Source organism: Dipodomys spectabilis, unplaced genomic scaffold (assembly GCF_019054845.1).
Source record: "Dipodomys spectabilis isolate Male_0828 unplaced genomic scaffold, ASM1905484v1 ptg000102l, whole genome shotgun sequence".
NCBI lineage: Eukaryota > Metazoa > Chordata > Mammalia > Rodentia > Heteromyidae > Dipodomys > Dipodomys spectabilis.
In genome coordinates this window covers 4678108-4705491 of record NW_024870779.1, presented here as the reverse complement: position 1 = coordinate 4705491, position 27384 = coordinate 4678108, and the positions used below count along the sequence as shown (strand labels likewise).

At 45.3% G+C, this 27384-nt stretch overlaps 1 protein-coding gene across 1 annotated transcript; it reads right to left on the bottom strand.

Moving 5' to 3' along the window:
* Positions 1-1067: 1067 nt before the first annotated feature.
* On the bottom strand, positions 1068-25814 carry Cgas (cyclic GMP-AMP synthase). Its single transcript, XM_042687107.1, has 5 exons — positions 25143-25814; positions 12825-13044; positions 7048-7290; positions 6190-6293; positions 1068-1554 (listed from the first exon to the last, which is right to left on the bottom strand). The coding sequence occupies exons 1-5, from the start codon at positions 25812-25814 to the stop codon at positions 1204-1206; spliced, it is 1590 nt and encodes a 529-aa protein (XP_042543041.1). The 3' UTR covers positions 1068-1203.
* Positions 25815-27384: the final 1570 nt, after the last annotated feature.

The following is a 27384-nucleotide window of genomic DNA, read 5'->3' as shown; positions in this document are numbered from 1 at the left end:
AGTTCTTATTTTTCAGCTTCTTTTTGTTTTAACTGGCATCAACTAGTACTACAATGGGGTTTCATTTTAACATACCCATTTATGAACATAATGTTTTTGGATCATAATCCCCCTCTCCACAGTTCTCCCTCCTTCCCCTCCCCTTTCCAAACCAGTCTCATCAAGTTTTTGTTTCATTTCCTCCAACATACAGAAAAAGTCTTTGGACATTCCCCTTCCCCCTCTCCGTTCATTTGCAGCCTTCCTACTAGGACCCACACCCAGACAAGGTATGTTTGGACTTCTTACATTCCTTTTTTGTTAAAAGTGTTTCCGGGCACAGGCAGCACACATCTGTAATCCTAGCTACTACTCAGGAAGCTGAGATCTGAAGATCGCTGGAAGTGGAGCTATGGCTCAAGCTGTATAGTGTTAGCCTTAAATAAAGAAGCTCAGAAACAGCATCCAGGCCTAGTTCAAACCTCACACCCCACCAGCACACACACACACACACACACACACACACAAAAGTGCATGATAATTGATTCAAAGGGGTTTGGGTGTATTTTTTTATTTGAGACTGTGTTACTGTGTTACCCAGGCTGGTCACAAATATCCTGGGCTCAAGCAATCTTCCTGCCTCAGCCTCCTGAGTGGTCACGACTATAGATTGTCCCTCCACACATGACCTGGTAGTTTTTACATTTTTAAATAATGCTCTTTTGTTTCTTAGTCCTTGATTAGGTTCATTCTTAGACATTAATCCTTTATATTTATATATAACCGTTTTTTTTCTTTTTTGGTGCCAGTCTTGGGTCTTGAACTCTAGACAACCTGGGTGCTGTAATGAGCTCCTTTAGCTACAGGCTAGCACTCTACCCACTTGGGTAACAGCACCACTTCCAGCTTCTTCTGTGATTAATTGAAGAGTCAAGTCTCACAAACTTTCCTGCCTGGGATGGCTTTGAACTGTCATCCTCAGATTTAACTGCCCCCTCCCCCACAGCCCCAATAGCTAGGATTACAGGTGTGTGCCACCACTGCCCAGCCTATAATCCTTTCTATTAAGCTTGATTATGATAAACAGAAAACAAAATATTGTATACATTCATTTTAGTCATTCATTGCTATGGCAATTATTCCCAATTAATCACAATAATCCCAACTATTATTAATAATCCCAATTATCATTCTAGTTCTTGATCCTTTTTGGAAAACCAAACTTCAAAATTCACCAAAAACTGGAAACCCATTGTTTCTTTCATATTCAATTTGTTCTAACAGAAACGCTCTACTTACGTTGTCAATTTTGTCCTGAGAGAATAGATTGACCACAGGAATAAAATAATGCACCAGTTTTTCTGTCCTGAGACACTCAAGGAGGAATGTGACACAGTTATCAAAGCACAGCTTTAGATCCTTGGGATCCCACTGGCTGTCCAGGTGGTACCGGGAACATAAGTGAAAGAAAGCAGTTTTCACATGATAAGAACAGAATTTATTCAGCTCTTTGCGATCCTCAAACTTCTTTTTCAGCTGTTCCAGAAGGTATTTCATTAGTTTTAGGCATTTTTTTCCTGTTTAATTTTAAAAAGATCTGTTTATTATTCACAGTCTGCCTCATTTCACAACAGACTTCAGGCATCTTATAGAAGAAACACATTTGGACAGAAAATATATTTTATTATAAGCTGGGCACTGGTGGCTCACACCTGTAATCCCAGCTACTTAGGATGGTGAGACCTGGAGGATTGAGATTTGATGACAACCTGAGCAAAAAAGACAGGAAAAAAGTCTGCAAGACTCCATCTTCAAATAACCAGCAAAATGCTGGACAGGAGGCATGGCTTAAGTGGTAGAATACCAGCTGTGAGCAAACAAGCCAAGTGAGAGCTCCAGGCTCTGTTCAAACCAAAATACCAGCACCAAAAAAGAAATAAAACCACTGACCAAATATATGCTTTGAAGTTTTTCTTTCCTCTTCCCCAATCCCAGCTTAAAAGTTTTACTCTACTACCATTTAACTGAACCTCATAAAACTAATACATTACTCTTCCAGTCACCTCAGTATCTACAAAAAATTTGTTGAAGCCTGGTGCGGTGGCTCAAGCCTGTAATCCAACTAATCAGAAGGCGAAGGTCCAGGGCTGGGAAGGTGGCTCAGTGATAGAGTGCTTGCCTTGCATGTATGACACCCTGGGTTCGATTCCTCATCACCACATAAGCAGAAAAAGCCGGAAGTGGCGCTGTGGCTCAAGTGGTAGAGCCTTGAGCTGAAGAGCTGAGGGACAGTGCCCAAGCTGTCCCAGAAGGCTGCGATCTGAGGATCTTGATTTGAAACCAGCCTGAGCAGAAAAGTCTAAGACTCTTTTTTTTTTCTTTTTTGTTGGTCATGGGGCTTGAATTCTGGGCCTGGGCACTGTCCCTAAGCTCTTCAGCTCAAGGCTAGCACTCTACCACCTGAGCCACAGCGCCACTTCTGGTTTTCTCATGGTTTATTGGAAATAAGAGGCTCATGGACTTTCCTGCTCAGGCTAGCTTTGAACCTCTATCTTAATATCTCAACCTCCTGAGTAGCTAGGATTATAGAAGTGAGCCACTAATGCCCGGCTAAGTCTGAGAATTTTATTAGCCACAAAAAAGCCAGAAGGAGAGCTGTGGCTCAAATGTTATAGCACTAGCCTTGTGCAAGAAAGCTCAGGCCCTAAGTTCAAGCCCTAGAACCAGCATTAAAGAAAATTGTTGGGGCTGGGAAGGTGGCTCAGTGGTAGAGCGCTTGCCTTGCATGCATGAGCCCTGGGTTCGATTCCTCAGCACCACATAAGCAAAAAGAAAAAAGCCAGAAGTGGCACTGTGGCTCAAGTGATAGAGCACTAACCTTGAGCTGAAGAGCTGAGGGACAGCGCCCAGGCCCAGAGTTCAGGCCCCACAACCGGACCCCCCCAAAAAAAAAAAATTGTTGAAGGAGATGGTATAGTGTTTCAAATGATAGAGCATCTGTTTAGCAACCACAAGGTCCTGAGTTCGATCCCTAGTAACGCCAAAAGGTTTTTTCTTCTTTTATAAAATTATTTTACTTTATTGGACTGCAAATTTCCATATTCATCTGTTTAGCTGCTGATAAAATTTAATACTTATAAAATTATTTTGCTTTTTAATAAGTAAATTTTTACAATTTTATTTTAAAACCACCTGTGTTCTTGATTGGATATCAGTTACCTAGTTTTGGGGTTGGGAAGGTGGCTCAGTGGTAGAGCGCTTGCCTTGCATGCTCGAGGCCCTGGGTTCGATTCCTCAGCACCACATAAGCAAAAAGAAAAAAGCCAGAAGTGGCACTGTGGCTCAAGTGGTAGAGCGCTAGCCTTGAGCTGAAGAGCTGAGGGACAGCGCCCAGGCCCAGAGTTCAGGCCCCACGACTGGACCCAAAAAAAAAAAAAAAAAATCAGTTACCTAGTTTTATTAGCAATGTTTTCCTTATTGCTATGTCAAAACCTACACATAAGCCGGGCGTCAGTGGCTCATGTCTGTAATCCTAACTATTCAGGAGGCTAAGATCTGAAGATCATGATTCAAAGCCAGCCGGAGCAGGAAAGTCCATGAAATTCTTATCTCCAATAAACCACCAGAAAACCTGAAGGGCACTGTGGCTCAAGTATTAACCTTAGGCTGAACTGTTGAGGAACGGTGCAGGCCCAAAATTCAAGCCCCACTACCAACTAAAAAAAAAAAAAAAAAGACCTACACATAATTTAGAGACTACACATTGGGCATTCTTATTCCCTGCGTGGGTGCGTGGGTGCGTGCGTGCGTGTGTGTGTGTGTGTGTGTGTGTGTGCGCGCGCGCGTACTGGGGCTTGAATTCAGGACATGGGCACAACCTCCAGGTGCACAAGGCTAGCATTCTACAGCTCTTCTGCTAGCTAATTGTAGAAAAGAGTCTCATGGACTTGCCTGCTAAGGCTAGCTTCAAATTGGAATCTATAGATCTCACCCTCCTAAGCAGTTACAATTACAGGTCAGATCACTTTTATTTTTCCTTTGGTACATGGCTTTGAATTCAGGCCTTGCACTTGCAAGTGCTCTCACTTGAGTCACATCCCAGCCCTTTCCTTTTCTGTTTTGTTTGGTTGTTTTTCTGTTTGTTTGCTTAGTTTAGTTTTACAGGCTGGCCTTGGACCTTGATCTTCCTGCTTTCGCCTCCCCAGTATCTGTGACCACAGGAATTTGCAACTACATCAGGTTTGGGTGTTTTTTTTATTGTTGTTTGTTTGTTTTGTCAGTCGTGTGGCTTGAACTTGGGTCTGGGCACTGTCCCTGAGCTCTTCAGCTCAAGGCTAGCACTCTACCACTTGAGTCACAGCACCAGTTCCTGTTTTCTGGTGCTTAACTGGAGATGAGTCTCATGGACTTTCCTGCCGGGGCTGGCTTTGAGCCCAGGCTGGCTTTGGACTACGATCCTCAGTTCTCAGCCTCCTGAGTAGGTAGGATTACAGGTGAGAGCCACCAGCACCTGGCTCAGGTTTGGGTTGGTTTTTTCTTTTTTTTTTTGGTCGGTTGGGTGACCTGAACTCTGGACCTGGGCACTGTCCCTCAGCTCTTCAGCTCAAGGCTACTGCTCTACCACTAGAACCACACGGCCACTTCTGGCTTTTTCAGCTTATGTGAAGAATCGAACTCAGGGCCTCATGCATGCGAGGCAAGCACTATACCACAAAGCCACCTTCCCAGCCCCTCAGGTTTGTTTTTGAATTAAGATTTTGCAAACTCTTGTCCAGGCTGGCCTCAAACCAAGATCCTTTCACCTCCAAGTAATTGAGATTATAGACATTTATCACCACACTCAACTTAGCATGGTCAACCTTAGAATCTCAAACTACAGAGCTCTGAGTTCAAAATTCAGTAACACCAAAAAGAAACTGAAATGAATAATTTCTTTTGTAGTATATACTAATAAAAATTACTGCCACTTAGTGTGGCTTCAAATTTACCTAGTTAGTCCCTAGATTTCAACTCAGCCACACCATCCCAAAATAAGCACTTTTTTTGTTTTTGTTGTTTGTGAGGCTTGAAATCAGGGTCTGGGTGCTGGCCTGGAGCTTTTCTGCTCAAGGCTAGTGCCTTACCACTTTGTGCCACAGAACCATTTCCAGTTTGCTGGTGGTTAACTGGAGATAAGACTCTCATGGAGTTTCCTGCCTAGGCTGGTTTTGAACAGTGATCCTCAGATCTCAGCCTCCTGGGTAGCTAGGATTATAGGCAGGAGCCACCAGCTCCTGGCTAAGGACCCATATCTATTGAGTGATCCTTGGGATGGGAATATGGCTTAGTGTTGAGTGTTTGCCTAGCATGCACGAAGCCCTGGGTTCATTCTATTCCTCAGTAAGGCCAGAAAGTGGTACTGTGGCTCAAGTGGTAGAGTGCTAGACTTGAGCAAAAGAAGCTCAGGGACAGAGTCCATGCCCTGAGTTCAAGCTCCAGGACTGGCAAAAAAAAAAAAAGTGATCCTCAGGCCAGGCTCTAGTGGCTCATACTGTAATCCTAGCTACTCAAGAAATCTAAGGACCAAGGTTTGAGGCTAGCCCACACAGGGAAGTCCATGATTCTTTACCTTCAATGAAACACCAAAAAGCCGGGAGTAGAGCTATGGCTTAAGTGGTAGAACACCAGCCTTAAGTAAAAAAGCTAAGGGACAGCACCAGGCCCTGAGTCCAACTCCCAGTCCCAGTCCAAAACAGAGAGATCTTCCAGCCTCCACATGACTCACACTCTCGGGGGCTGGGAAGGTGGCTCAGTGGTAGAGCGCTTGCCTTGCATGCCTGAGGCCCTGGGTTAGATTCCTCAGCACCACATAAACAAAAAGAAAAAAAGCTGGAAGTGGCACTGTGGCTCAAGTGGTAGAGCGCTAGCCTTGAGCTGAAGAGCTGAGGGATAGCGCCCTGGCCCAGAGTTCAGGCCCCACGACCAGACCTCTCCCCCCCCCCCCCCCCCCCCCGCCACCCCGCAAAAATTTTTTGTTGTAAAGGTGATGGACCCAAAAAAAAAGGAAAAAAAAAGGAAAAAAAAAAGGGGTACATGATTCACACTCTCCCCAGGTCATCCCATCCTGATCCAACTTAACCCATCAATAATCACTTTTCACCCTTGAGCGACAGTCAACAAAGAATTAAACAAATCATAGATAATCAGCCACTTTTAAAAAAAGGATATTTACCTGCAACATTTCACTCCATCTGTTTCACAACATGTTTTAGATTTTCCATGATTATTTAAAATGTCCTTTTCAATATGAGAGAAAGATATCCGCCATGTCTCTCCTTAATTTCAAAAAGAGAAACAGAAAAGCACTTTACCAGAGCAACCATAGCTAACCAGCACACCATGGAAATGATTTCCTGAACTTTCACTCTGAGGAAATTCTACTGGAAGGTAAACCAAAAGAAGTAAACAGAAGCATAATGTAATTAAGTATTAAATAAGTGTTCTACCCAGGAACTGATGGCTCACACCTATAATCCTAGTTACTCTGGAGGCTGAGATCTGAGGACTGTGGTTTTAAATGAGTAGCTAGGATTACAGGCATGAATGGCAGCATGAATGGCTTAAATTAAAATTTACGTGTGGGTTACTACACATCTCCAAGCTAAGTACCTGATAGTACTTCTATGATTATATCCTTTTCAATCCTATCTCTCACCAAACTTTCCATCCGTCGCCAAGATAACTCTTGAACTGCCAAAAGGTTAGCTGAATACTGATCATCTACTGCTGTGGAATAAAGTATTACCAACTCTTTGTCGGTTGTGGGTCCTGAACTCTGGGTCTGGGTGCTGTCTCTGAGCTCTTCAGCTCAAGGTGAGCACTCTACCGCTTGAGCCTCAGAGCCACTTCCCGTATTCTAGTGGTTTATTGGAGATAAGAGTCTCACAGACGTTCCTGCCCTGGCTGGCTTTGAACCTCGATCCTAAAATCTCAGCTTCCTGAGTAGCTAGGATTACAGGCATGAGCCACCAGCACCCAGCTTACCAATTCTTCTTCAGTGTCTTTCCATCAACCTTTAACTGAACTCACCTTGAAAACCATGTCTTTCTTTTGCATGCTTGGGTACCAAATAAAATGGCTGTCGTCTTAAATCATTCCTAACTTTTTTTCCAAGCCAATTATGGATAAGCAGGCCTTCCTTGGTGTTAGCAGGCCAACTAGTTTTTGCTTCCAAAGCCAGGATTACATCCACAGATATCTTTTCAGGTATTTCAATAAGAAGTGTTACAGCAGGGCTCCCTGGCTTTTTCTTCTCCATACTGACATTTTGATCTGTTTAAATAGATAGAAGGGAGGGAAAGACTGCTTCAATTTTCTCTCAAAGAATGGGGTAAACAATATAACTATAATTAAAGATCTGTATCTGAGGACTGTGGTTCAAGGCCAGCACCAGAAGGAAAGTCCATGCAAATCTTTTTGTTGTTGTTGTTGGTTATGGGGCTTGAACTCTGGGCCTGGGCGCTGTCCCTCAGCTCCTTCAGTTCAAGGCGAACAACTTCCAGCTTTTTTTTTTTTTTTTTTTTTTTTTTTTTTTTTTTTTGTCGGTCGTGAGGCTTGAACTCTGGGCCTGGGCGCTGTCCCTCAGCTCTTCAGCTCAAGGCGAGCGCTCTACCACTTGAGCTACAGCGCCACTTCCGGTTTTCTGGTGGTTTATTGGAGATAGGAGTCTCACGGTCTCTCCTGCCCGGGCTGGCTTTGAACCGCGATCCTCAGATCTCAGCCTCCTGAGTAGCTAGGATTACAGGCTTGAGCCACCAGAGCCCGGCCTAACTTCCAGCTTTTTTTTCTGCTTATGTGGCGCTGAGGAATTGAACCCAGGGCCTCATGCATGCAAGGCAAACACTCTACCACTAAGCCACCTTTCCAGTCCAGTCCATGGCATTCTTATCGCCAATTAACAACTAAAGAAACAGAAGTAGAGCTGCAGCAGTTCAAGTGATATAGTGCCAGCATCAAGTGAAAAGTTAAAGGACAGAGCCGGGCACCGGTGGTTCACGCCTGTAATCGTAGCTACTTAGGAGGCTGAGATCTGAAGATCATGATTCAAAGCCAGCCCGGGCAGGAAACTCCATGAGACTCTTATCTCCACTAAAGCACTAGAAAACCAGAAGTGGTGCTGTGGCTCAAGCAGTAGAGCGCTCACCTTGAGCTCTATAATTGCTGAGGGACAGCGCCCAAGCCCAGAGTTCAGAGTTCAAGCCCCTTGACCAACAACAACAAAAAAAAAAATTAGACTGTTTGACAAAATATATACCAGAAACTTGAAACGTGTCTTCTCTGAAGGTGTTAGGGGTTAAAAGGGAGTGGATGGAGAGGGGAATGCTGGGTGAATGCAATAAGACTCATTGTGCATAGGTGAAAATGGAACCAGTTAACATGAGGGGATGCGTGGAGTTGCCAGAGATAGGACAGAGCAATGAAAGGGATGACACTGATCGAGATGCATTGTACGCACAAAGAGACATGTTCAGAAATACCCTTGTACAATTGCTTTTAAAAAAGTTTTTTTGATGCCAGTCCTGGACTTGAACACAAGGCCTAGGTGCTGTCTGAGTTTCTTTTACTCAAGGCTAGCATACTACCACTTGAGCCACAGCACCACTTCCAGCTTTTTTGGTAATTTAGTGGAGATAAGAGTCACACAGACTTTCCTGAGTTGCCCTCCCAGGACTCTGATTTAAAAAAAAAAAAAAATAGAAGGGCTGGGAAAGTGGCTCAGTGGTGTTTGCCTCACATGCATGGGGCCCTGGGTTCCATTCCTCAGCACCACATAAGCAGAAAAAGCCAGAAGTGGCGCTATGGCTCAAGTGATAGAGCATTAGCCTTGAGCTGAAGAGCTGAGGGACAGTGCCCAGACCCAGAGTTCAGGCCCCATAACCGACAGAAAAGAAAAACAGAAAAAAGAAAGACTGCGCCAAATGGACATCACTTTAGACCTCATGAGCTCTAGCTGCCCAAATGAAGACAGCTACTGGTCAGATAGCCATGGTGGTCAGACATCCAGGTGCCTTTGGGAATTGGGAGTGAGCTGGAAATACGATTCCAAGATCAGGTTTCTGGGAGGGGCGTCAGTGAGGATGTAAACTACCAAGGAGAAAAAGCTCTGAAGATCTTCTCTACCCATTGTGTGCTTTCCTTTTCTAACCGTCTTCAACCTGCCAGAGACCATCCCTGCAAACAGACCATGGACCCCCTCCTGTCATCTTCCCAGGCACCTTGCTCTAGTTATTCCCTGTCCTACATCATCTATCCTACCTTCTTTACAAGATCAGATACAGAGGATTAAAGCATCTCTACCTCTAAAATACCCCTCTTGATGAACATCTCCATGATCACTCATCTTTCTGATTCCTTCTCACCCAAAACTGCTTACACGTGCAACCTCTATCGCAACCCTGACTTTTTATTTTCTTTTCTGTGTGTGTGTGCATGTGTGTGTGTGCACGCACGCATGTGCACACACACACGTGTCATTATTGGGACTTGAACTCAAGAGACTTGAGTTCTCACTTGGCTTTTTCACTCAAGGCTGGAGTTCTACCACTTGAGCTACATCTCTATTTCCAGCTATTTGCTTGTTAAGAGTCTCACAGACCTTTCTGCCCTGGCTGGTTTCAAACCAGCATCTTCAGATTTCAGCCTCCTGAGTAGCTAAGACTACAAGCATGAGTCACCCAGTGACTTTTCTTTTCTTCTTTTTTTTGTTGGTCGTAGGGCTTGAACTCTGGGCCTGAGCGCTGTCCCTCAGCTCTTCAGCTCAAGGCAAGCGCTCTACCACTTGAGCTACAGCGCCACTTCCGGTTTTCTGGTGGTTTAGTGGAGATAAGAGTTTCACGGACTTTCCTGCCTGGGCTGGCTTTGAACCGCGATCCTCAGAGCTCAGCCTCCTGAGTAGCTAGGATTACAGGAGTGAGCCACCGGCGTCCGGCCTGGCTTTTCATTTTTTATGTCCATTGCTCCACTGAAATTGCTTTTGACAATGTCAAAAATGGCCCAGAACCGAAGATCAAGGTAGGCTGTGGCACCTCACGCCTGTAATCCTAGCTACTCAGGAAGCTGAGATCTGAGGACAGCAGTTTGAAGCAAGCCAGCACAGGAAAGTCCATGAGACTCTATCACTAGTTAACCACCAAAACACTGGAAGTGGAGATGTGGTTCACGTGGTAGAGTAACAGCCTTCAGGGAAAAGTTAAAGGACAGCTTCCAGGCCGAGTTCAGTCCCAGTACCAGCATACAAAAAACCAATTCCATGAAGGTCATGTCAACAGCATGCTAAACCTCATCCTATCCTCTTCATCCCTATCCTCATCTCCATCCTCATCCCTGTCCTCATCTTCATCCCCATCCTCATCCCCATCATCATTCAGATCCCATCCTCCTTTCCATCCTCCTCCCCAACCCATTCTCCTCCCCATAGCACTGGTATACAGATCATTATTTTAAATTTTTTATTAAATGTATTTTTGTGCTTGCAAGATTATAAGATATGGAGAATAGAAGTCAGCCTTGAACTGTTCAGCAATGTTCCCTAAAAACCTAGGAGATGAATCATTACTGTCTAATGAGTAGTAATACCATGAATGGACACACTGCTTCAGTGGCCTCACCCATCCCCAATGCCACCACATGGTGCTGACTTCCAAATGCTTACTTGCCCCCAAACGCATCCTCTGTACTGCAGGTCTGTATCCAACCATGCACTTTGCCACTTTCATTGTGATATGGTACAAAAATCTCTAACCTAACATATTCACATCCAAAGTCTCAATTCACATTTGCAAAATGTGTTTGGTGCAGTTTGGCTCTGAAGAGTCCCTGAAAGGTCCATGTGTGAAAGACTTGTTCCCAAGGTGATACTATTGGCAAAGAGTGGAGCTGTTAGGAGGCACAGTCTTTAGATCATGGGAGGGGGAGGGAGGCTTCCTCTTTCTCGGATGCTAGGCATGGATGATGTCCCTGAGCTTTTTTTTTTTTTTCCCTCAAGGCAAGTGTGCTATCACCTGAGCCATAGCTCTACTTCCAGCATTTGGGTAGTTAATTGAAGAATTAGACTTTATCTCCAATTAACCAGCAAAAAGCTGAAAGTGGAGGTAGAGTGCCAACCTTGAGTAGAAAAGACCAAGCAAGAGCATGAGTATCACAAAAAAGAAAAAAATGAAGAATCCTGCCAACTTTCTCCAGGCATATTTTTTTTTCCAGTGTAAATAGCTGTTTCTAGAGGAAGGTAGTATTCAACAGTCTGCTACAGGAAGGTCAAAAGAGATCAAAGGCTGGAAATGTGGCTCAGTGGCAGAGTGTTTGCCTAGCATGCATGAAGCCCTAGGTTCAATTCCTCAGTACCACATAAACAGAAAGACTCAAGTGGTAGAGTGCTAGCCTTGAGCAAAAGAAGCTCAAGGACACTGCCCAGGTCCTGATTTCAACCCACAACTGGCAAAAAAAAAAATAATCAAAAGTAACAAATCTGGGCTGGGAAGGTGGCTCAGTGGTAGAGCACTTGCCTTGCATGCCTGAGGCCCTGGGTTCGATTCCTCAGCACCACATAAGCAAAAAGAATAAAAAACCGGAAGTGGAGCTGTGGCTCAAGTGGTAGAGCACTAGCCTTGAGCTGAAGAGCTGAGGGACAGCACCCAGGCCCAGAGTTCAGGCCCCACGACCGGACCCAAAAAAAAGAAAAAGTAACAAATCTTTCTCTAGGGCATATCTAAGGTTGAGTTAGGTAGAGGGCAACTGCACACACATTCACTGCCACACTATTCACCATAGCCAAGTTATGGTTTCAGATATCCTTCAATGGACGAATGGATAAGAAAATATGATATAGGTATATAAACATACACACACAACAAAATTTATTCATCCATCAGGAAAAATGGTATTGTGTCATACAGAGAAATGGAAAAACCATACATTAAATGAAGTCAGACCTAAAGAGACAAAAGACACATGACATGTTTACTTTCATATGTGACCTTAGAACTAAGTAATAAATATGTTTGTACATATACAAGACCATGCTTATATATACAAACATGTTCACTAAAGTAAGGATTCCAATGGTGTAATGCCTTTGAACAACTAACTTATGGTTTAACAAAATGAATACCAGCAGACTGAAACAGGTGTGAAGCAAGGAGGTGGTGTAATCAAAGGGAAGGTAGATCAATGGAGAGGGAGAGGGGAAGGGTAGGTAACCACAATAATGCAATGTTTTTATATAAAAATAGAAGCAGGTAGCTGGACGCCGATGGCTCACACCTGTAATCCTAGCTACTCAGGAGGCTGAGATCTGAAAATCACGGTTCAAAGCCAGCCTGGGCAGGAAAGTCCCTGAGACTCTTATCTCCAATAAACCACTAGAAAACCAGAAGTGTCGCTGTGGCTCAAGTGGTGGAGCACTCACTTTAAGCTGAAGAGTGCAGGAACAGCACCCAGGCCCAGAGTTCAAGACCCACAACCAACGAAAAAAAAAATAGAAGCAGGTAAAGTGAGGGAATAGGTGGGGTTGGGAGAGATGGAGGGAGGAGATTGATGGAAAAGATGGCATTGATCAAGATATATTGTGGCTGGGAATGTGGCTTAGTGGAAGAGTGCTTGCCTAGCATGCATGAAGCCCTGGGTTCAATTCCTCAGTACCACATAAACAGAAAAAGCCCAAAGTGGTGCTGTCGCTCAAGTGGTAGAGTGCTAGCCTTGAGCAAAAGAAGCTCAGGGACAGTGCCCAGGCCTTGATGTACTCACAAACAGCATGTTGCATTGAAATCCCTTTGTACTACTGAAGAATAATTTTAAAAATAAAATCTTACCTTTCATGTTTTTAATTTCTTCCTTAATGATTTTCCGAAACTTCATCAGCATCTTAGAAGCAGATAGTATTTCCCCTTCTAAAAATTGACTCAAAGGATTTCCTTTTGGGTTTCTTTTGAACTTTACAAAGTAGTGAGCCCCACTGTTGGGGTATTCTTCTAGCTGAATTCTGGGGACTTCCAATTTAAACATGACATCAAATTCATTAGGCGAAGAAATCTAGGGAACAGTTTTAAAAAGTAGCATTTAAATATTTGCTTCTATTTTCCAAGCTACTGCAATTGTTTTCTTGAAATTTCCACTTGAAATCTACCTACTTTAAAAAGCAAGATTTCTAAAATTTGTACTGGAGATGGGAGGATTCTTACTGGTTATGATTTGTACAGCTTTTGTTTTTCCTTTTTGCCAGTCCTGGGGCTTGAACTCAGCCTGGGCACTGTCCCTGAGCTTCTTTTGCTCATGCCAGCACGCTACCAGTTGAGCCACAGTACCATTTCCAGCTTTCCCTGTTTATGTGGTACTGAGCAATCAAACCAGGCTTCATGCATGCTAGGCAAACACTCTACCACTAAGGCACACTCCCAGTCCAATTTGTACAGGTTTCAGCCTTCGACATTTTTCTCATTTTACCACAAGGAAGCTTTTTGCATGTGTATGTGCCAGTATTGCAGCTTGAACTCAGGGCCTGGGCGCTGTCCCTGAGCTTCTTTGCTCAAGGCTAGCTCTCTACCACTTGAGCTACAGCTCCACTTCTACCTTTTTTTTTTTAAGTTGCAATCCTCAGATCACAGCCTCCAGAATAGTTAGAATACAGGTGTAAGCCACTGGCACCCAGCTAAGCATTTTCTATAATTAGAATTTTAAATGATACGTGTAAGCTTTTAAAATCTACACCAGTTGCTTTTTCTGTTTCACAAAATTAAAAACCTAGCCAGAAGCTGGAGGTTAGTGCCTGTAGTCTTTGCAACTCAAGAGGAGGAGATCTGAGGGCCTCAGCTCTAAGCAAGCTTGTGCAAAAAATTCCATGAGACTCTCATCTCCACTTAACCACCAAAAAGCTGGACATAAAGCTGTGGCTCAAGTGACAGAGTGCCAGCCTTGAATGAAAATGCCAAGCCATGGGCTGGGAAGGTGGCTCAGTGGTAGAGCACTTGCCTTGCATGCCTGAGGCCCTGGGTTCAATTCCTCAGCACCACATAAGCAAAAAGAAAAAAAAGCCGGAAGTGGCGCTGTGACTCAAGTGGTAGAGCTCTAGCCTTGAGCTGAAGAGCTGAGGGACAGCGCCCAGGCCCAGAGTTCAGGCCCCACGACCGGACCAAAAAAAAAAAAAAGAAAATGCCAAGCCATGGCATGGGAAGTTGGCTCAATGGTAGAGCGCTTGCCTTGCATGCCTCAGGCCCTGGGTTCGATTCCTCAGCACCACATAAGCAAAAAGAAAAAAGCCAGAAGTGGCGCCTGTGGCTCAAGTGGTAGAGCGTTAGCCTTGAGCTGAGGGACAGCGCCCAGGCCGAGTTCAGGCCTCAAGACTGGACCAAAAAAAAAAAGAAAATGCCACGCCAGAGCTCAAGGCCCTGAGTACCAGCACGCACGCACGAGCGCGCACACGCACGAGCGCACCCACGCACACACACACATTAACCCTTACAATACTGTCTTTTATGTCATAATATATGCATTGCAGCCACTTGCCTGTTTCCATGGTCTCAAAATTTGCCCAGTTGAGCAAGGGCTATGTATGGCTATTGGTGACTCAAGAACAAGCTCTGTTATGAATTATATTAAGTGTCTATGAAGCAGTGTTTGTAGGAGCTTTAAATAACCTTCTTCATCTCCACAATAACTCTAGCCATCAAAATTATTATTTTTGTCGGTTGTGGGGTTTGAACTCTGAGCTTGGGCGCTATCCCTGCACTCTTCAGCTCAAGGCAAGCGCTCTCCTGCTTGAATCACAGACCACGTCGTTTTCTAGTGGCTAATTGGAGACAAGAGTCTCATGGACTTTTCTGCCAGAGCTGGCTTTAAACCGCAATCCTCAGATCTCAGCCTCCTAAGTACCTAGGATTACAGGTGTGATCCACTGGTGCCCGGCTCCAAATTATTATTATTATTTTTTTTTTTGGTCCGGTCGTGGGCCTGAACTCTGGGCCTGGGCACTGTCCCTCAGCTCTTCAGCTCAAGGCTAGTGCTCTACCACCTGAGCCATAGCACCACTTCCAGCATTTTTCTTTTTGCTTATGTGGTGCTGAGGAATCGAACCCAGGGCCTCAGGCATGCAAGGCAAGCGCTCTACCACTGAGCCACCTTCCCAGCCCCTCCAAATTAATTTTTTATCAGTCGGGCTTGAACTCAGGGCCTAGGCACTGTCCCTAAGTTTTTGTGCTCAAGACTAGTATTCTACTATAGACTTTGATCCACAACTCCACTCTCCATTTGTAGGTGGTTAAGTGGAAATAAGACTTTCCTGCCCACGCTGGCTTCAAATTGTGATTCTCAGATCTCAGCCTCTTGAGTAACTAAGATTACAGAGTGAGCCACCAATGCCTGGCAATATTTTTTTTCTTCTTTTGTTTTTTTAGTCCAGGACCAGACCCAGTATCAGTACCAGAACTCACTACCTCATGGTACTGAGTGCTAGCTCATTGGCTAGCACTCTACCAACTGGGCCACACCTACAACCCTTTATTTTTTCTGTATTAAAAATGCCACAGGAAAAAAAAAAATAAAAAAATAAAAATGCCACAGGGACAGAGAAAAGGGCCCTTTTCCAGGGTAGACTCATAAAATGATGGGAGCACATTTGTAGTCACCTTTTTTTTTTTTTTTGGTCAGTCATGGGGCTTGAACTCTGGGCCTGGGACACATTTGTAACCTATGAGCTTTAGTTTCCTCACCTGCATTATGAGTCAACCTTGAAGGTTACTTGAGTTCATAGAGAATGCACATGGAGAGCTTGGTTTACTTACTAGCATAGCCTGGACCTAGTTTTGTTACGTCTATACATCAGGCCTTGTAAAGGTCTCACATTCAGACCTTGGATATCTTGAGACATGTTACAGGAAGAAAATGAAGATGTGTTTGAAACTACAGCAAATATGACCTCAGGTTCTTTCATTTGTGTTGCTAACAGAGTTGTGTTTCAATGCAGCTCTAGTAGTTGACCAAGATGCCCTGGCAGAAGCTCTGAAGAATAAGGTCATTAAAGCTGCAGCACTAGATGTGACCTCCAGAACCCCTGCCAAGGGAGCAACCTTTGTTGAAACTGAAGAATGTCATTCTGACGCTTCATATTGGGAGCGCAACTCATCAAGCCAGACGAGAAATGATGGGAAATATGGTTGGAAGCATCCTGACTTCTCTCAATGACCTTCCCATTCCTAATGAAGTGGTACTTAAATGATTCATGTGAACTGAGAATCCACTGGGATGAAAAAATGGCAGATTAAAATGGGGAGAAGCTGTATTGTACGATCCACTCATCATGTAGATTAGTTTAATACTGTTGAGATGGAAGTGCTTTAGGAATAGTAATAATAAACTGGGGTTCACACTTGTAATCCTCGCTACTCAGAAGGCTGAGATCAGGAGAATGGAGGTTTTAAGCCAGGATAGGTGGAAGTTCTCAAAACCTCCATTCAGCAGTCAAAGCTGGATGTGGTGGTATAAGCTTATCATTACAGCTACCATGTAAAGCACACGTAGGACAACTGCGGGCAAGTGGGACCAGGCCAAAAGCTCAACCTTATCTCAAAAGTAACCAAAGCAAGAAGGCTTTTAGGCATAGCTTGTCTAGTAAGTGTGACACTGAGTTCAAACTCTAGTACTGCCGAAAAAGAACAGTAATAATATTTACTGCTTTATTTCTGTTATCACACCTCATCCTCAAGACAGCTCCTAAGAGAAGTTCCAACTGTTAATCTTTTATAGGTTCAGCCTTCAAACAGATCTAAATGAAAACCCTAGGCTTGGTTTTTATTTGATTTGGATAAAACCCGTGTTACATCTGCAAATTTTCTGGTTAATTTTCTTTCCATCTTCTTAAAGTCTTTTTCTAGTTTGCTTTTGATACAGAGTCTCAGGATGCAATTCAGACTGGCCTCTAATTTGGGATCTGTTTCAGCCTTCTAAGCACCGAGGTTACAGATGTGTGCCATCATATCCCTGCTTTGTTAAAATATTGATCACTTCCTGGATTACATATTTTCCCTGATACTGTCATCAGTATTCATTTATTCAATAAACAACTGTTGAGAACTTTAAAGAAAAATGCCACAGGGCTGGGAATATGGCTAAGTAGTAGAGGCTTGCCTAGTATACATGAAGCCCTGGGCTCAACTCCTCAGTACCATATAAACAGCCAGAAGTGGCACTGTAGCTCAAGTGGCAGAGTGCTAGCCTTGAGCAAAATAAGCTCAGGGACAGTGCCCAAGCCCTGAGTTCAAGCCCTAGGACTAGCAAAAAAAAACAAAACAAAAAAGTCACAATTCATCGGATGCAAATGTTCTCATGCCTGTAATCCTACCTACTCAGGAGACTGAGAACTGAGGATCATGGTTCAAAGTCAGGAGAGCAGGAAAGTTCATGGCTCTGATCTTTAATTAACCACCAGAAAACCAGAAGTGGAGCTGTGGCTCAAGTGGTAGAACACGTGCCTGAAGCTGAAGAGCTCAGGGACAGCGCCCAGGCCCAGAGTTCAAGCCCATGGCAAACAAACAAAAAAATCAGCCCAAGTGGAAAAGTTCATGATCTTTGTAGAGTATAACTTAATTTTCTGAATAGGTAGTAGCAATGTACTTCCATAGCTCTCACACCTTTGTCAGCACTTAGAATTGTCATGTTTAGTTTTGTTAATTCTACAGGAAAGACTAATTAGCTTTAATTTGAATTTTCTTGATGATTAATGAATGATGTTTAATACGTTCCTTATTTATTGATATTCGGGTTGCATACTAACCTGTTTAATTCTCTGCTCAGTTTTCAATTGGTTTGTTAATCTTTTTCTTTTCATTAAGTTTTTTTATTGTGAGAATACTGTACAGAGGGGTTACAATCACATGAGCAAGGTAATGAGTACATTTCTTTTTTTTTTTTTTGGGGTCCGGTTGTGGGGCCTGAACTCTGAGCCTGAGCGCTGTCCCTCAGCTCTTCAGCTCAAGGCTAGTGCTCTACCACTTTAGCCAGTGCACTACTTCTGGTTTTGAGTGGTTTTTTGGAGAGAAGAGTCTCATGGACTTTCCTGCCCGGGCTGGCTTTGAACTGCAATCCTTAGATCTCAGCCTCCTGAGTAGCTAGAACTACAGGTGCGAGCCACCAGTGCCCAGCCCTTTAAAAAAAAAAAAAAAAAAAAAAAAGGTATTTCTTCTCCTTTGAGATTATAATGACCATGGTCATACCACAAATAGTCAGAAGTAGGACAGAATGCTCTGAAGGCTGGTTTCGTTATCTGAGATCATTAAAAATGGCTGACCCTAACAATATGTACAAAAATATAAATAAAAATGCAAATAAAATTTTCTTCTTACAGTATTTTTAAGAAAAAAAGCAGGGCCCTGGAAGTTTTGGTATTTTCCTCCCCCGATGCACATTCTCATTGTGGTTTTGGTGGGGTGGTGGAAAGCCTGCTGATGCTGTCCACAAAGGGCAAATGGCTTCTCCACTCCAAGATGACCATGTTTACATTCTGAGATGGGAGGTGGAGGATAAATAGGTCATGGCAGTTTTTTTTTAGTTAACTTTTCCTTTTTGTCGTCATCCTTATGTCTTCTGCTTCTTGCTATCGACATCCTCCTCCTCTTCATCTTCAGCTGCCCTTTTGCCTGTAGCTGCCTCATCTTCATCTCCACCCTCACCATCACCTTCTTCCTCCCTACCTTCTTCTTCATCAAATATCTCATTATCAGCCTCCTGCTTCCCATTTTCCTCATTACCATTCCCATCGACAGGGGTGCCTCTCCACAACTTCCTTCTTCTTCAAGTCCTTGGTGGTGATCTAGGAACTGGTGTCCACAGTGACCTGGTTGGTGGGGCCAGTGCCCTGTTCTTTGTTTTTAAAGTCTTTCTGGTATGGCTTACTTCACTTAACATGGTAATCTCCAGTTCCATCCATTTTCCTACAAAAACGATTTCTTCTTCCTTATAGCTGAATAATATGCCATTGTGTATATGGACCACATTATCTTTAGTATTTATCTGTGATGGGCACCTAGGCTGAGTCCATACCTTGACTGTTGTGAATAGGGCTTCAATGAACATACCAAAGTATCTCTACTGTGTACTAAGTGATTCCTTTGTTGTTTTTAGTTCATTGAGGGACCTCCATACTGATTTCCAGAGTGGAAACGTGTGTATAAGTTTCTTTCTCATTATCCTATATCCTTGCCAGCATTTGTTATTTTCTTGATGGTAGCAATTCTGATTGAGGTGAGATGGAATCTCAATCTCATTTCCATCCCAATGTATGTGTGTGCCAGGACTGGGGCTTGAGCTAAAGACCTTTGATCTTGATTAGCTTTTTCATTCAAGGCTGGTGCTCTACCACTGAGCCATAACTCCACTTCCAGTTTTTTGTTGATTAATTTCATAGATAGATAGTGTTTTGCAGGCAGCCAGGTGCTGGTGGCTCACGCCTGTAACACTAGCTACTCAGGAGGCTGAGATATGAGGATCTCAGTTCAAAGTCAGCATGAGCAGGAAAGACCATGAGACTCTTATCTCCAATAAACTACCAGAAAACAGGAAGTGGCACTGTGGCTCAAGTGGTAGAGCACTCGCCTTGAGCTGAAGAGCTGAGGGACAGCATCCAGGCCCAGAGTTCAAGCTCCACATCAGACAAAAAAAAGTCTCACAGGCTTTCCTGCCTGGTTGGCTTCATTAGCATGTACTTCGTTGGCGTGAGCCACTAGCACCCAGCTATTACTTTATTTCTTCAGAACTTTTTTCACTAAGTCCAAACTATGTATACACCAAAATGCATTAGCACTTATGAAACAAAATTTACATATTAGAAAGTTGAGATAAAAGGATAATAAGTTTGAGACAAGCTTGAGATATACAAGAATCTGCCTCTAACAGACACACACATATGCACACATTCATACATGCACAGATGATGGAATGAGTTTTCTGTGTGTGTTGGTAGAGGGGCTTGAACTCAGAGCTTCACATTCTCAGTTAAGATTTTTTTTTTTTGTTTGGTCAGCTGTGAGGCTTGAACTCTGGGCCTGGATGCTGTCCCTCAGCTCTTCAGCTCAAGACTAGCACTTTACCACTTGAGGTTTTCTTTACCACTTCTGGTTTTCTGGTGGTTAATTGGAGATAAGAGTCTCACAGACTTTTCTGCCCTAGCTGGCTTTGAACCGTGATCCTCAGATCTCAGCCTCCTTAGTAGCTAGGATTATAGGCATGAGCCACTGGCACCTGGCTCAAGATTATTTTTCACATGGGTGGTGCTCTACCATCTGAGGCATGCCTCCACTTCCAGTTCTCTGCAGGTTAACTGGAGAAAAGTCTCTCAAATTTGTCTGCTTGGATGGCTCTGAACCTGGATTATCAGCTCTCAGCTTTCTGAGTAGTTGGAATATGTAGGAATTATTCCCTATATATTTTGAAATTTTTTACCTAGAATTTGATATAACAAAATCTATGAATGAGAACAGTGCCCATATGGAACCATGTAAATAAATTACTGAGAAGTATATTTTATTTATTCTTTTACCAAATATAAAACAGAACACAAATTTGAAATCAAAGGCTGGGCATGGTGGTGCACTTGGGAAGTAAAGCCGTGGGTCATGAGTTCTAAGGTCGGTTATGGTTACATAGTTAAGTTTGTGGCCAGCCTTGGCTATATATTAAGACTTTGACAAGACAGAGAAAAATAAGACATTGACAAGAGAGAGATGAGAGGAAGAAGAAAGAAGGAGGGAAAGAGGAGAGGGAGGGAGGGAGGGAGGGGGGAGGGAGGGAGGCAGGCAGGAAGGAAGGAAGGAAAAGAGAGGGAAGGGAAAGAAAGAGGAAGAGATGAAGGGAGGAAGACAGAAAAGGAAAGAATAGGAAAAAAAGAAATCCAAGTGTTTGCTAACAGAAATTCAAGTGTGTGCAATGCTCAATAGGAAATGTACTCATTACCTTATTCATGTAACTATAATCCCTCTTTACAGTACTTTTACAATAAAAAATATATATTTTTAAAAAGTAGGAATATAGTTCAGTCGCATGCCTCGAAGTGCTGCAAGAGAAAAATAAATATATCAAAACAGAAACACTGAGTAAAGTATATGGGATAAATATTGTTCTTCTATCTCCTTGCCTGGCTTTTCTACAGACTTCAACGTGGGACAGTTGTGAATATAGGGGAGACTGAAGAAGAACTTAAGTCAGCGGAGTGCTGTTGGGCTTTGAGACCCTGCTGGAAAATAGGCAATGAGTCAAATCTACAATTAATACAATTACAGGGTTGACGAATGTCCAGCCTATGGGCTATACAATACCTGTGAAATAATCACTAGTAGGACAGGAAAGACACAATCTCATTGGCTGCATGGCCCATCTGCCTGTACTAATAATGGCCTGCAATTTTGATGGGTTTGTTTTTGTTTTATTTTTTGCTAGTTTGTTTGGTGGGGGGAGGGAGGTTCTGGGGTTTGAACTCAGGGCCTGGGCACTGTCCTTGAACATTCTGATCAAGGCTAGCACTCTACCACTTCTGATTTTCTGCTGGTTACTTGGAGATAAGACTCTCACAGACTTCCTGCCTGGCTGGCTTTGAACTACAATACTCAGATCTCAGCCTTTCTGAGTCACTGGAATTATAGGTGTGAGCCATCAATGCCCAGTCAAATTATGTTTTTAGTTTTGTTTTGTGCTTGAACTTAGATCTTAAGGCTGAGATCTGAGAATCAAGATTTGAAGCTAGCCTAAGAGGACAAATCCTCAAGATTCTTATCTTCAATTAGCCAGCACAAAGCCAGAACTGGAGGTGTGGCTCAAGTGGTCAAGCACCAGCCTTAAATGAAAAAGCCAAGTGAGGGCTGGGAAGTTGGCTCACTGGTAGAGTGCTTGCCTTGCATGCTTGAGGCCCTGGTTTGATTCCTCAGCACCACATAAACAAAAAGAAAAAAGCCGGAAGTGGTGCTGTGGCTCAAGTGGTGGAATGTAGCCTTGAGCTGAAGAGCTGAGGGACAGCGCCCAGGCCCGAAGTTCAGACCCACAACTAGACCCCCCCCCCCCAAAAAAAAAGAAAGAAAAGCCAAGTGAGTGAGGCTCCTTAGGGATCAAGCCCCAGTACTGGCACATAACACTGACTGACTGACAGACAGACCAAGAGACGATTGATAGATAGATAGACTCACATTCGACCACACACTCACACACTCTCTTCTCTCCCTCAAGGAATCTATTACTTGTCAGGAAGCAAGTACTTGTTCCCTAACCTTCAATTTATACTAATAGTATTACTTTAATGCTTCAATCACTTGAAAACAAATGGAGCAAGTGTATCAAGCCAGGTGAGATGACTCAAATCTGTAATACCAGCTATGTGCATGGGGGAATCTCAGTTCAAGACTGACCAAGGCAAAAAAGTTTTCAGGCCAGACACCGGTGGCTCACGCCTATAATCCTAGCTACTCAGGAGGCTGCGATGTGAGGATCACAGTTCAAAGCCAGCCCGGGCAGGAAAGTCTGAGTGACTCTTATCTCCAATAAACCACTAGAAAACCGGAAGTGGCGCTGTGGCTCAAGCGGTAGAGCGCTCGCCTTGAGCTGAAGAGCACAAGGACAGCACCCAAGCCCAGAGTTCAAGCCCCACGACTGGAAAAAAAAAAAAAGAAAAGAAAAGAACAGAACCAACACAAAAAGGGACGATGGAGTGACACAAGTGAAAGAGTGCTTGCCTATCAAAAAAAAAAAAGGAAAAGCAATTAAATCTGATAGGTATGTATGTTTAAGAAGTATACATTTTAGGGGCTGGGAAGGTGGCTCAGAGGTAGAGCGCTTGCCTTGCATGCATGAGGCCCTGGGTTCGATACCTCAGCACCACAGAAGCAGAAAAAAAAAAGGCAGAAGTGGTGCTGTGGCTCAAGTGGTAGAGCTCTAGCCTTGAGCTGAAGAGCTGAGGGACAGCGCCCAGGCCCAGAGTTCAGGCCCCACGACCGGACCCAAAAAAAAAAAAAAAAAGAAGTATACATTTTTGTATCTGCAGGAATTTTCCATGACATTTGTATTAGATTTGACAAAGAGATGTTGGGGATATCTCTGATGTGCAGGAGGCCCCGAGTTCAATCCCTAGCTCCATGACACAATAAAGAAAACTGGAGTCGGACGCTGGTGGCTCACGCCTGTAATCCTAGCTACTCAGGAGGCTGAGATCTGAGGATCGCGGTTCAAAGCCAGCCCGGGCAGGAGAGACCGTGAGACTCCTATCTCCAATAAACCACCAGAAAACCGGAAGTGGCGCTGTAGCTCAAGTGGTAGAGCGCTCGCCTTGAGCTGAAGAGCTGAGAGACAGCGCCCAGGCCCAGAGTTCAAGCCCCACGGCCGACCAAAAAAAAAAAAAAAGAAAACTGGAGAAAGGGGTCAGTGGGGATGGAGTTGTGGGAGGGGAGAAGATTAAGGATTTATTCCTATGGAGTAGAGATATCCTCCTCATAGAAAACATTTTTTTTTTTTTTGGGGGTCCGGTCATGGAGCCTGGGCGCTGTCCCTCAGCTCTTCAGCTCAAGGCTAGCTCTGTACAACTTGAGCCACAGCGCCATTTCCGGCTTTTTTCTTTTTGCTTATGTGGTGCTGAGGAATCGAACCCAGGGCCTCATGCATGCAAGGCAAGCGCTCTACCACTGAGCCACCTTCCCAGCCCAGAAAACATTTCTTAACTATATTAATTTGGTGGAACTGTGTGTGTGTGTGTGAGAGAGAGAGAGAGAGAAAGAGAAAGAGAGGAGGGACCGAGGGGCTAAACTCAGCCTGAGTGCTGTCCCTTAGCTTTTCACTCAAGGCTAACACTGTACCTCTGGAACCATACTGCACTTCTGGCTATTAACTGAAGATTAAGTGTCTTATGGAGGCTGGGAACCTGGCTTAGTGGGTAGAGCGCTGCCTATCACGCATGAAGCCCTGGATTCAATTCCTCAGTTCCACATAAACAGAAAAAAGGCGGAAGGGGCACTATGGCTCAAGTGTTGGTAGAGTGCTAGCCTTGAGCAAAAAAAAGCTCAGAGACGGTGCCCAGGCCTCAAGATTGGCAAAAAACAAAAAAAAGTCTTATGGAGTTTCCTGCCCAGGCTGGCTTCTAACCACAACCATTAGATCATAGCCTCTTGAGTAACCGGAACTATTATAGGTGTCAGCCATTGGTGCCCAGAAACTTCGTGGAATTTTTTTTTTTTTGGGTCGGGTCGTGGGACATGAACTCTGGGCCTGGGTGCTGTCCCTCAGCTCTTCAGCTCAAGGCTAGTGCTCTACCACTTGAGCCACAGCGCCACTTTCCGGCTTTTTCTTTTTGCTTATGTAGTGCTGAGGAATCGAACCCAGGGCCTCATGCATGCAAGGCAAGCGCTCTACCACTTAGCCACCTTCCCAGCCCCTTGGTGGAATTTTTTTATAGCCCACTTCCAGGATCCCAGACAGAATTGACTCAGTTAACAGGGTTAGAGGGGCAGAGCTTGAATGCATTCAGGGAGAGAGAACTTCTGGCACCCAGGCCCAATAAGGCCCACAAGGACAAGTATGCTTCGCATAGACTGTTCCTGGCTGGTTGTCTGCCCTCATCATTTTTGTGTGGCCTGAGAATGATGTTATAAATATCCAAAATTTCTACACATTGAAGCTAGCTCAAAGAGGCTGAGATCCAAGAATCATGGTTTGAAGGCAGCAGCCCCAGGCAAAAACATCCGGGAGCCTCTTATCTCCAATTAACCAGCAAAAACCCAGAAGCGGAGCTGTGGCTCCAGTGATAGAGTTCTAGCTTTGAAGGTAAATTTTAATTGGCAGTGCTCAGGCCGGCCCTGCGGCCAAGTCCCAGTGCTGGCACACAGAACATAATAATAATGTGTATGGCATCTGAATTCCTCCAAAGCAGCGTCTTGAGAGTAGCTGGCCATCGGTGTGGGTTGGCTTGTACGAAAGAGGTGTAGAAAAATAAACCAACACCCGCCCTCCTACTTCCGATTAGAACTGTGTCTAATTATGATTAAAGTCTGAGTTACTTCTGAAGAGAAGCAAGCTGGGGATGTGTGGGACGCCGGGGAGGCTGGGCGTGGGGGCGATGAGGAAAGAGGGCGCAGCGCCACAGGTCGGGGCGCACCCGCGCCAGGCCGGCTCACCTTCACGCGCTCGTAGTAGCTGCCAGTGCGTAGCAGGGTGACGCCTTTAAACTCGGACTCGCGGTCCTGCAGCCTCCGAAGTAGGCGATCCACTACCTTGTTCACGACCACGGCGGCCGCCGAGATTTGCTGGCGGTTCAGCTTCAGCCTGTCCAGCACGGGCCGGGGATTCCAGCCACCTGGCGGCGCCTCGGTCCGGCGGGAACGCGGGACCTGGACCCGCGCGCCGGGGCCCGGCTCCTCCGGGGACGCGGGCGTGGTTCGGGAACACGGCTCCGCGGGGCCCGGATCCCGCGTGGAGCGCGCAGCTCCCGATCGCCGAGAGCCGGCCCTGGCGAGGGGCAGATCGGGGGCGGCTGGGTGCTCCGGACCGTCCACGCTGGGCGCGCGCGGCAGCGGCGCCCCGTCCACGGTCCGAGGCGCCTTCGCCGGGCAGGCTCGCGGGGCGCGCGGCGGCCGCGGCTTCTGGGGGGTCCGGGCGCCCCGGGTCTGCCGAGGTCGCGACGCCCCAGCGTGGCTGCTGCGGTCCGCGGCGGGCTGGGCCGCCCGGGATGCGGGCGCAGGCTCGCAGGGCTCCATCTGGGTGCCCGACGGGTCCGGCTCCGAAACCCGGGAGGTGGCAGGTCCGGCCTTGGAAGGTTTCCGGGGAGCCTTTCCGCACTTGCGGTCCATGTCTGGCCTTGTCTGTTCCCGAATGGACGGTCGGCCGTGGGAAGAGGAACTCGCGACGGCAGCTGAAAATGAAACTTAAAAAAGTGGCGCGAAGACGGCGGGCGAGGCTTGGAAGCTGGCACGAGCGGGAATTCGGAGGCCCCGCCCCGCCGAGGCCCCGCCCCGCCGAGGCCCCGCCCCGCCGAGGCCCCGCCCTCGCCGCCGAGGCCCCGCCCTCGCCGCCGAGGCCCCGCCCCTCCGGGAGAACTGGTCTCCGCACCTACCCAGTCCCCTTTCCCTCCCGAGCTACCAGCGGTGCTGGGGCCTGGGAGCCATGTGCACATAACGCCAGAGGAGGAGAACACGGTTGAGTGCCTTCCTGGGCAGACGTGTTGGCAGACCACCTAAGATTGCTTTTGGAAAGCTGTCTACTGTATTTGAAATCGGCACTGAAAACCTTCCCACTGTGGGTTTTAGTAAGGGGTTGTTATGGTTCTTTTATTTTTTATTTCTTTATGGTTACCACACAGGTGATGTGCAGTGGGATTACAGTTACATAAGTCAAGTAATAGTAAATTTTCCCTCTCTTCCTTGCTGCTGTTAATGGGAAATACAATATATTAGAACTTTGTAAGATAGAATGAGACAGATAGATACTGGTGGCTCGCATTTGCTATCCTAGCTACTCAGGAGGCTAAGATCTGAGGATCACACTTCAAACTTCTCCTGGGCAGGGAAGTCCAATTAGCCACCAAAAAGTATTGGAGTCCATGAGAATCTTATCTTCAGTTAACCACCAAGAAAGTCAGAAGTGAAGCCGAGCACTGGTGGCTCACACCTATAATCCTAGCTACTCAGGAGGCTGAGATCTGTGGGTCACAGTTCAAAGCCAGCCGAGGCAGGAAAGTCCATGATACTTTTATCTCCAATTAACTACCAGAAAACTGGAAGTGGTGCTGTGGCTCAACTGGTAGAGTGCTTGCCTTGAGCTTAAGAGTTGAGGGACAGCGTCCAGGCCCAGAGTTCAAGCCCCACGACAGACCAAAGAAAAGAAAGAAGTGGAGCTGTGACTCAAGTAGTAGAATGCCAGCCTTGGGCAGAAAAACCTCAGGGACAGCACCTGAGTTCAAGCCCCAGTTTCAGTACAAAAGTAAAAATATGGGGCTGGGAATGTGGCTTAGTGGTAGAGTGCTTGCCTAGCATACATGAGGCCCTGGGTTCGATTCCTCAGTATCACATAAACAGTAAAAGGTGGAAGTGTTGCTGTGGTTCAAGTGGTAGAGTGCCTTGAGCAAAAAGCAGCTCAGGCACTGTGTCCAAGCCTTGAGCAAGCCCTATGACTGGCAAAAAAAAAGTAAAACATAGAATGAGATGAGAATTACCTAATCAGATTAAGTATTTCACTTTCACTTTAGAAAAAAAAAGATCTTAAAGTTCCTACTTAGGCGTTTTATCCTTCCTTTTCTAAAGCCATCGAAAATGACACTAGGGCCAGTCAGGGGTGTGACTCAAGTGGTAAAAGGCCAGTCCCCCCACCCCTCCAAAAAAGGAAAGAAAGAAAAAGGAAAGAGGGACCCACTTCTGTAATCTT